At 42.5% G+C, this 10,910-nt stretch overlaps 1 protein-coding gene across 5 annotated transcripts in view; it reads left to right on the top strand.

Annotated features, from left to right (window-relative positions):
- The window catches only part of OCLN (occludin), a 61,195-nt gene that overhangs the window by 5,873 nt on the left and 44,412 nt on the right, over window positions 1-10,910 (top strand). For 2 of the 5 annotated variants that reach the window (XM_011959320.1, XM_011959319.1), the window contains exons 2-3: window positions 4,734-4,850; window positions 8,951-9,629. In XM_011959320.1, coding sequence (XP_011814710.1) covers window positions 4,801-4,850; window positions 8,951-9,629 — 729 coding nt within the window. In that variant the 5' untranslated portion in view covers window positions 4,734-4,800. Of the gene's footprint in view, window positions 1-3,602; window positions 3,671-4,733; window positions 4,851-8,950; window positions 9,630-10,910 lie in introns of those variants that run through there. The other 3 variants (XM_011959318.1, XM_011959322.1, XM_011959323.1) reach the window with 3 other exon arrangements.

Here is a 10,910-nt window from a genome sequence, read left to right as displayed (position 1 = left end):
TCAGCCTCCGAAGTAGCTGGGATTACAGGCATGCACCACCACGCCCAGCTAATTTTTGTATTTTTAGTAGAGACAGGGTTTCATCATGTTGGCCAGGCTGGTGTCGAACTCCTGACCTCAAGTGATCCGCCCGTCTTGGGCTCCCAAAGAGCTGGAATTACAGGTGTGAGCCTGTTGTACAAGCCAGACCTCTTGTAGACTTTAAATAATCTCTAGGTTAGTTATAATACCTAATACAGCGTAAATGCTACGTAGAATTGTGATATTGTAGTTTTAAAAATCTGTATTTTTTGTTTTACTGTTTATTATTTTTTTTGACAAGGTATTACTGTTACTCAGGCTGGAATACAGTGACGTGATCATGGCTCTCACTCCAGCCTCAGCTTCCTCTGCTCAAGAGATCCTCCCACCTCAGTCTCTTGAGTAGCTGGAGCTTATAGGCACGTGCCACCATGCCTGGCTAATTTTAAGAAAAATTTTTTGTAGAGATGGGGTCTTGCTATGTTGCTGTGGTCGGTCTTGAACTCCTGGGTTGAAGTGATCTTCCTGCCTTAGCTTCCTAGAGTGTTGGGATTACAGGTGTGAACCACTGTACCTGCCTTGTTATTTTTAATTTTTTTTCCCCTGAATGTTTTCTGTCTGAGGTTGGTTGAATCTGGATTTAAAACCCATGGATGTGGAGCGTCAGCTGTATTTGAAAATGGATACAGTATACCTAAGTGCCTAAGCACTGAAATTTCTCACTTTCAGGATAACCACCTTATGATGAATGCAGTTGCCCATTTTCTTGAAGACTTTTTCTTGTGTTTTTTTTTTGAGCTGGAGTTTCGCTCTGTCGCCAGGCTGGAGTGCATTGGCATGATCTCTGCTCACTGCAACCTCCTCCTCCTGGATTCAAGAGATTCTCCTGCCTCAGCCTCCTGAGTAGCTGGGGCTACAGGAGCACGTCGCTGCGCCCAGCTAATTTTTGTATTTTTTTAGTAGAGACGGGTTTTCACCAGTTGGCCAGGATAGTCTCCCTCTCTTGACCTCGTGATCCACCCCCCTCGGCCTCCCAAAGTGCTGGGATTACAGGTGTGAGCCGCAGCGCTTGGCTCTTTAAGACTTTTTCTTATCCCAGTGCAGAGGTCAGGATTATTCCTGCATTTGACAGAGGCGTGCACTTAGAGGAGATAAAGAATTTGTCTCAGATTGTGAGCCAGTAAATGGGGGCTGTTAAAACCACTAGGTTGTTTTAAACTCATCATTCTTATTTTACAGAGAGTTCTTGCTTAGTGTTGATGGCCTAGCCAATGGGTTAGTTATCCTTTCCAGCGTGTTTGGTCAGCTGCAAATCTGGATAAGCTGTCTCCTCCACTTTGTGGTTACCACTGGAGACCTCCCACCAGGTGGACATAAATGGTTCATTCTTTTGTGCTAATGGGGTGCCATAATTCAGCCCCTTGGGAATCTGCCCACCCACACAAGGATGTGCTCAAGATTCTCAGGATTCTTTCTTTCTGCATTCCCTTCATCCACCAGTCTGGTAACCTTCCCAGAAAAGGAAGTGAAGTTGGTGTGGCATGACTTGTTCTTAACGAGCTTGCTTTTTTTTTTTTTTTGAGACGGAGTTTTGCTCTTTTTGCCCAGGCTGGAGTGCAATGGCGCAATATTGGCTCACTGCAACATCCGCCTCCCAGGTTCAAGCGATTCTCCTACCTCAACCTCCCAAGGAGCTGGGTTTACAGGCATGCACCAACATGCCTGGCTAATTTTTCGTGTTTTTAGCAGAGATGGGGTTTCACCATGTTGGTCTGCTGGTCTTGAACTCCTTGCCTCCAGCAATCCACCTGCCTCTGCCTCCCAAGTGCTGGGATTACAGGTGTGAGCCACCTCGCCTGGCCTAAAATCAGTTTTCCTTAATGTTCTTTTTCTGAACATCAGTTTGGAAGACAGTTTGGACTTTTGCCTTTTTATAGTACCATAACATTTTGGCCTAAATTGCTCATTTGTGTGTGTGTTTCACCATTATTAGAATATAGAGAAATTGACCAGGTGTGTTGGCTCATGCCTGTAATCCCAGTACTTTGGGAGGCCAAGGCAGGTGGATAGCTTGAGCTCAGGGGTTTGAGACCAGCCTGGGCAACATAGTGATACTTTATCTCTACTAAAAAAAACAAAAATTAGCCAGGCGTGGTGGCATGTGCCTGTAGTCCAGCTACTTGGGAGGCTGAGGCGGGAGGATGGCTTGAGCCTGGGAGGCAGGTTGCAGTGAGCTGAGATGATGGCACTGCATTTCATCCTGGGCAACAGAGTGAGACTTGTCTCAAAAAAAAAAAAAAGTATAGAGAAATTGACTTGAGTGCTAGTTACAGGGCTGTGTACACTTATGATTTCTGCACTTTTCTCTATGGTATACTTTAATAAAGTGGTTTTCAAAAATGTAGAAAAGTCATCTTCATGTCTTTGGAAAATTATGCTAATTGTGTTGGTGTTATTAACATTATATTTCCATCTTTGAGGATTTATTTAATAGTTGGGCAGAGTTTAATTCTGAGAGATTTAATTCTCCGCAACACGGTGAAACCCTGTCTTTACTAAAAATACAAACAATGATCTGGGCGTGGCAGCATGTGCCTATAGTCCCAGCTACTCTGGAGGCTGAGGCAGAAGAATTGCTTGAAGCCGGGAGGCAGAGGTTGCAGTGAGCTGAGATCGTGCCAATGCATTCCATCCTGGCGACAGAGCGAGACTCGGCTCAAAAAAAAAAAAAAGGAAGAGTTGCCATTAATTTAAAAAAAAGTTTTAACAGTTTGAATTGATGTACTGCTGTTAGTATAGTAATGTATGATTGTACAGGCCTTATTAGAAAAGGAAAACAAATCAGATACTTTAATATATTCATTATAGATGTTGCTCAAGTGTCATTCAAGGATCATACCTTTTAAAGTTACTCTGATACTTTTCCATTACCTTCAACTTGAAAACACAAGAGGTTTTGCAGGCAGAGATATCCATGGTCCAATCTGGTTCCTGTAAACATTCAACAAATTATTTGGACGTCTACTATGTGCCAGGCATTGTTTTAATCAGTGAACAAAACAAGCAAAAATTCCTGTTCACGTGGAATTTACCTTCTAGTAGATCTCAAAGTTCCCTACTCTACTAATCACTGGTATAGCCTGGAAAGAATTTATTGTTGGTTCACCATAGCTAAGGAGTGGCATAAAGTTCTGTAGCTGATGTGGGAAGTACCTTGCCAGTGTCTCCAGCACTGGGTTTTCTAGAATAATCCTTAAGCTTTGTAGGTTTGGGAGTTGTGTGTTTACCACATCTTGCTGAGACTTGTCTTTTTCCTGGAGAGCTCTCAGTGCCCATGGATCCACCTCCAGACCTAGGCAGACGATCTCCATCTTCACTGCCTCATGGATGCTACCACCAGCTGTGCGCTCCCCACAAAAGCTGGTGTTTCCCAAATGGAACTCATTGTTTCAAACTAGCATAGTGAAAAGCACAGGAGATCATCTGGGTTCAAGTTACATCTGAGTGACTCACTGTCATCCATATAACCTTGAGCGTATTACTCTACATCTCTTTCTGACCCTCTTTGCATCTGTAAAGTGACTAATCAACCATGGAGGGTTGTTTTGAGGATGAAAGGAGGATTTTGTTTAAAACACCCAGCATGTCGGTAGGTGTCTGCTGAATGGTAGTTTCCTTCCCATCTTCTGTCTCCTAAGCTAGTCTTTCATTGTTGCCTCACACCTAGGTTTGCTGCTGCTGACTCTAGGTGCTTCTTTTTACTGTTGACTTTGTCCTTCAAATTTGTTTCAAATCAAACTTACACCTCCCTTGCCAAGAATCATGAACTGGCTCCCTGTTTCCTACCTGAAGGAAGTGAGACATTTCCACTAGACTTTCAAAGCCCTCCTTTTTCTTACTCATCCTCCATCCACTATATTCTTACTGTAACCTTATTTTAAAAGACTACACCATTCCACCATGTTCCCACCTGGTCTCCTCACTGTTCCATAAGCTAGCCACCTGTGTATCAGCACCACACCAGCCTGGAAGAACCAGGACCCCAGCGCTGGCTCTCATGCGTCACTCCCACAGGCTCTCCTGGTCTAGTGTAGGCACTTAATACATACTTGGTGAGTGAAATTGCTTCTCAGATGTTTAGGAACTTGTGCTGAAGAACGTTAGGACAAAATTTCAGAAAATGACCAATTAATACTATGCATATTGTCTTTTCTCCCCTTGTATAGAAAGTATGCTCGGTTTTGAAGACTTGGAAAAGGAGATAAGGGGAAAATATCTACAATTCTGCCATTTATAGATTCATTTGATTATCTTTTTTTAATGATAAAGGCATTTAACCCATTAGATTGTTAGTTTGCATTGAGGAGCTAGTATGTGCTAGTGCTGCTATATGTGCACTTTCATATGCATTCTCATTTAATATGAACTTTCAAAAGTAATATGAAATTATATATATTTTGAATTTTTGTGCAAAAAATAGAGGAATTAGCCGGGCATGGTGGTGCACATCTGTAGTACCAGCTACTTCGGAAGCTGAGGTAGGAGGAGGGCTTGAGCTTGGGAGGTCAAGGCTGCAGTGAGCTGTGATTGGACCACTGCACTCCAGCCTGGGTGACAGGGTGAGACCCTCTCTCGGTGGGGGTGAGGGGGTGAAGAAAAGAAAGAAATTGTGAGCTCAGTAGTAATGCCATAACCCTACTTTTGTTGCTTAGATTGGTGTATCTTGGAAGCTATAGGGCATTGCTCATCCTGAAGATCAGCGGACCATTGACATCAGCCATGTCATCCAGGCCTCTTGAAAGTCCACCTCCTTACAGACCTGATGAATTGTAAGTAAACAATCCTGTAATTATTCTCTTTTAAAAAGTCTGTCATGTGTAAACAGTAAGTATGGTTGAAACTTTCATTTTTAAGTGTTTGCTTTTAAAAATAAAACGATACGTGTACTTGTAAATTTAAATTGTATCAAAGGGTCTGCACTGAAAAGTGAATTTCTCTCAACTTTCAGAGTGACAGTTTGTCTCTGCTAGGACAACTACTGTCACCAGTTGCTAATGTTTGTTTCGAGAGATTGCCAAGGTTTATATTTTTATGTTCGTTTTTGTTATGTACAAATGATAATGAAGCTTCCTTTTAAATGCCTTGTTTAGATGGGCATTGGCAATATATTGTCAGCTTTTAAAAATGGCAGCTTTAGGCCAGGCCGGGTGCCAGGGCTCATGCCTGCAATCCCAGCACCTTGGGAGGCTGAGGCTGGCGGATCACAAGGTCAAGAGATCAAGACCATCCTGGCCAACATGGTGAAATCCCATCTCTACTAATAAACTATAAAAATTAGCTGGGTGTGGTGGCGTGCACCTGTAATCCCAGCTGCTTGCCTGTAATTCTGGCTACTCGGGAGGCCGAGGCAGGAGATTCACTTGAACCCAGGAGGCGGAGGTTGCAGTGAGCTGAGATGATGCCACTGCACTCCAGCCTAGAGACAGAGCAAGACTCCATCTAAAAAAAAAAAAAAAGGCCGGGCCTGGGGGCTCATGCCTGTAATCTCATCACTTTGGGAGGCTGAGGCGGGCGGATCACCTGAGGTCGGGAGTTTGAGACCACCGTGACCAACGTGGAGAACCCCCCATCTCCACTAAAAATACAAAATTAGCCAGGCATGGTGGTGCATGCCTGTAATCCCAGCTATTTGGGAGGCTGAGGCAGGAGAACCGCTTGAACCCAGGAGGCGAAGGTTGCGGTGGGCTGAGATCACACCACTGCACTCCAGCCTGGGAGACGAGCGAAACTGCTTGTCAAAAAATAAATTAATAAATAAAAATAACAGCTTTATTGAGATATAATTAACATACTTTACAATTTACCCATTTAGAATGGATAGTTTAATGATTTTTAATATATTCCCAGAGTTGTATAACCATCACCACAATTAATTTTAGAACATTTCATTACTCTCCAAAGAAACCTACCCATTGGCAATCATCTCACAGTTCCATCAGCCCTAAGCAACTATCGGTCTACTTTCTGTCTCTATAGATTTGTCTATTCTGCATATTTTGTATAAATGGAGGACTCATATGTGGCCTTTTGTAACTGGCTTCTTTCACTTAGCATAATACTTTCCATACTGTCAGTTTTAAGAGTGATTCCTGCCATTATCTAAAACAAGCAATGTTGAGGAGTTTTGGGCTCCTTCGTCGTGAAGATTTATCAGTGAATTTTTGAATTCCAAATTTGCTATCAAACATTGATAGGGATTTCCTCCTCTAAGTAGTTTGCAGCTTTAACCCTGATAAGTGTAGTGGAGTGTAATATAGGCAAAAACAGTTTCTCCTGCTGTTCTGTCACAACACCACGTCTGTGACCTCTGATCACCAGAATTTGTGGGGATTTTTCCCCACCAGCAACCATGTAATCAGTTCTACAGTGGACAATAACTCTGTGTCCTCTGATTATCAGTTGAGTTCTGACACTGTCCGGAGATAGCATCAGATCACAGGTTCAGGGCTCATTCCCACAAGACTGCCCCTACTTCACGTAGCAGCCACAAGCTCAGGTTGTAGCCTGTGTTTCTGACCCACCCTACAGTAAATCAGGATTCCCACAGTTCTCTCCTTGGGTTCAATTAATTTGCTAAAGTGGCTCGCAGAACTCAGGGAAACACTACTTATCATTACTGGTTTATTATAAAGGGTATTACAAAAACCAGGTGTGGTGGTGCACGTCTGTGATCCCAGCTACTCAGGAATATGAGGCAGGAGGAGTGCTTGAGCCTGGGAGTTCGAGGCCAACCTGGGCAACATAGGGAGACCTTGTCTTTTAAGAATGAATGAATGAACAAACATGATATTACAATGGATGCCAACAAACACCAGATGAAGAGTTGGACAGGGCGAGGTATGTGGGAAGGGGCCCTCCCTGGTTGTGCCACCCTCCAGGAACCTGCACATGTTCAGCTGTCCAGAAGCTCTGTGAATTCAGTCCTTTTGGGTTTTTATGGAAGCTATATGACACAGGCATGATTGACTAAATCATTGGCCATTGGTGAGCAGTGTAAGCCTCAGCCCCCCTTTCCTGTCCAGAGGGGTTTGGGGCTGAAAAGTTCCAACCCTCTAATCCTGGCTCCCATCCTGAAGCTTCCTAGGGCTGCCAGGAACCTATCATCTCATTAACATATAAGGGACACTTATCACTTTGGAGATTCCAAAGATTTTAGGAGTTGTATGCCAGAAAATGGAGATGAAGACCAAATACATACTTCACAGTATCATGTGGAAGTTGTGTTCCAGTTATTTAACCTCCTTACTAGTGCCTAAAACATGGTGGGGACACAAGTTGTTTATGACAATACAGTTTTTAAAACATACTAGAGAATATAGTAATTGAGTAGTGCACCACTAATCTGACACTTATTTTGTGTTGCTTTTGTAAATAATGATGAACTGCAACATACATAAAGAAAAGGACATACAACATATGTAGGAGATCATGAGGCAAGACCAAGCAAACATACATACTCACTACCCAGGTCATGAAACAGAACACTTCCAAGTCCTTCCCTGCGTCCTCTCCTTTTCTCTGGAGACCACTGTCCTGACGTTATGATCATTACCTGCTTTTATCATTTTATCACCTTGTATATCCTAAACATTTCAGTTTAGTTTTACCTGTTTTCTTTATTTTTGAGACGGAGTCTCACTCTGTTGGCCAGGTTGGAGTGCAGTGGCACAATCTTGGCTCACTGCAACCTCTACCTCCTGGATTCAAGCAATTCTCCTGCCTCAGCCTCCCAAGTAGCTGGGATTACAGGTAACCACCACAATGCACAACCAATTTTTATACTTTTAGTAGAGACGAGGTTTCGCCATGTTGGCCAGGCTGGTCTCAAATTCCTAACCTCAGGTGACCTGCCCTCCTCCTAAAGTGCTGGGATTATAGGTGTGAGCCACCATGTCCAGCCAGTTTTACCTGTTTTAAAACTTTATATAAATATAATAATGCTATATGTATTTTTTCATTTTTTTCAGCATTATCTGTAACTGCATGTATTTATAGTTCATCAGTTTTGGCTTCATAGCACTGTAGAAATATAACATGAGCCATATATGTAATTTTATATTTTCAAGAAAAATAAAAGGAGAATTTTTTTTTTTTTTTTGAGACAGTGTTTCGCTCTTTTTGCCCAGGCTAGAGTGCAATGGCATGGTCTCGGCTCACTGCAACCTCCACCTCCCGGTTCAAGTGATTCTCCTGCCTCAGCCTCCCAAGTAGCTGGGATTACAGGCATCTGCCAGGACGCCCAGCTAATTTTTGTATTTTTAGTAGAGACGGGGTTTCGCCATGTTGGCCAGGCTGGTCTCGAACTCCTGACCTCAAGTGATCCATCCGCCTCGGCCTCCCAAAGTGCTGGGATTACAGACATGAGCCACCATGCCCAGCCGGACTAGATACATTTCAAGTGTACAATAGACCCAAGTGGCTAGTGGCTGCCACATTGGACAGTATAACTATGGAGTATTCCATTGTATGGATATATTACAGTTACCCATTCCACTGTAGGTAATTGGTACAATCACTTTGGAAAACAGTTTGTGAAGTTGAAGATAAAAAAATATGTGATCCAGAAATTCTCCTGGATATATACCCTAGAAAAATGAGTACTTTTCTATACCAGAATACACATTGAAGGATGTTTATAGTTAAACTGTTTACAATACCCCCAAACAGAGATAACCCAGATGTCTGAGCACAATAGGTTGTGGCCAGAGGCCAATAATCTTATGTTTTAACAAGCCCTCCAGGTGATTCCTATGCACAGATAAGCTTTAGTTTCATTTACCCAATGGTTTAAATTATTCGAAATAAGTTGTGTTCTTTCTGCTTACTACCAAAAAGTGCTAACTTGAAATTATTTTCATGTTCATTTCAGCAAACCGAATCATTATGCACCAAGCAATGACGTATATGGTGGAGAGATGCATGTTCGACCGATGCTGTCTCAGCCAGCATACTCTTTTTACCCAGAAGATGAAATTCTTCACTTCTACAAATGGACCTCTCCTCCAGGAGTGATTCGGATTCTGTCTATGCTCATTATTGTGATGTGCATTGCCATCTTTGCATGTGTGGCCTCCACGCTTGCCTGGGACAGAGGCTATGGAACTTCCCTTTTAGGAGGTAGTATAGGCTACCCTTATGGAGGAAGTGGCTTTGGTAGCTACGGAAGTGGCTATGGCTATGGCTATGGTTATGGCTATGGCTACGGAGGCTATACAGACCCAAGAGCAGCAAAGGGCTTCATGTTGGCCATGGCTGCCTTTTGTTTCATTGCCGCGTTGGTGATCTTTGCTACCAGTGTTATAAGATCCGAAATGTCCAGAACAAGAAGATATTACTTAAGTGTGATAATAGTGAGTGCTATCCTGGGCATCATGGTGTTTATTGCCACAATTGTCTATATAATGGGAGTCAACCCAACTGCTCAGTCTTCTGGATCTCTGTATGGTTCACAAATATATGCCCTCTGCAATCAATTTTATACACCTGCAGTTTCTGGACTCTACGTGGATCAGTATTTATATCACTACTGTGTTGTGGATCCCCAGGAGGTATGAGTGGTGTGTTGGGTTTTTTCTCCATCTCCTTAGCCAGAGGCTTTCAACTTGGGATATGTAATAGACTCACTCTGGAAACCCTTAAAAAATATTAATGACAAGACTCCACTTCTAAATAAATCTGGGGGAGGGGCTGAGTGTCATTAAGATATAATTAACATACCATGTAATTTGGTTACTTAACCAGTGGTTTTTAATGTATTCACAGAATTGTGCCACCATCACCACAATCAATTTTAGAACATTTTCGCTATCTTAAAAAGAAACTTGTACCTGTTAGTGGTCATTCCTTGCTTCCCTAACTGTTCTTAGCCCTAGGCAACCACTAATCCTACGTCTATAAATTTGTCTGTTCTCTAGGTATTTCATACAAATGGAATCACACAATGTGGCCTTTGTGATGGGCTTCTTTTACTTAGCATAATGTTTTTAAGGTTTACCCATGTCATAGCTTGTGCCATTCCCTCATTCCTTTTTATTGCTAATATTCCAGTATGTGGATAAACCACATTTTATTTATCAGTTGATAGACATTTGGGCCGTGTCAACATTGGCTATTAAGAATCATGCTAGGCCAGGCGCAGTGGCTCACACCTGTAATCCCAGCACTTTTGGGAGGCTGAGGCGTGCGGATCACGAGGTGAGGAGATTGAGACCATCCTTGCCAATACAGTGAAATCTCGTCTCTACTAAAAATAAAAAAAAATTAACAGGGCATGGTGGTGGTCGCCTGTAGTCCCAGCTGCTCAGGAGGCTCAGGCAGGAGAAATGGCATGAACCTGGGAGGCAGAGCTTGCAATGAGCCAAGATCACGCCCATATAGTCCAACCTGAGCGACAGAGCAAGACTCCATCTGAAAAAGATAAAAAATAAAAAGAATCATGCTATAGACATTCTTGTATATGTTTTTGTGTGAACCTATGTTTTAATGATTTCTTGAATTGGGTTATACCTAGGGGTGAAATTGCTGGGTCATATGGTGACTATTCTTTTGAGGAGCTACCAGAGTTTTTCCAAAGAGTTTGCATCATTTTACATTGACACCAGAGATGCATGACAGTTCCGATTTCTCCACATCCTCACCAACACTTGTTATTGTCTGTTTGATTCTAGCCATGCTGATGGGTGAGAAGTGAAGTGGTACTTCATTGTGATTTTGATTTGTATTTTCTTTGTAGCTAATGTTATTGAGCTTCTTATCATGTACTTACTGGCCATTTCTCTTTTATCTTTGGAGAAATGGCTATGTAGACGACTTGCCTTTTTTTTTTTTTG

The sequence above is a fragment of the Colobus angolensis genome, unplaced genomic scaffold, assembly GCF_000951035.1.
Source record: "Colobus angolensis palliatus isolate OR3802 unplaced genomic scaffold, Cang.pa_1.0 Scaffold49, whole genome shotgun sequence".
Taxonomy (NCBI): domain Eukaryota; kingdom Metazoa; phylum Chordata; class Mammalia; order Primates; family Cercopithecidae; genus Colobus; species Colobus angolensis.
This window is presented reverse-complemented; position numbering and strand designations above follow the sequence as displayed.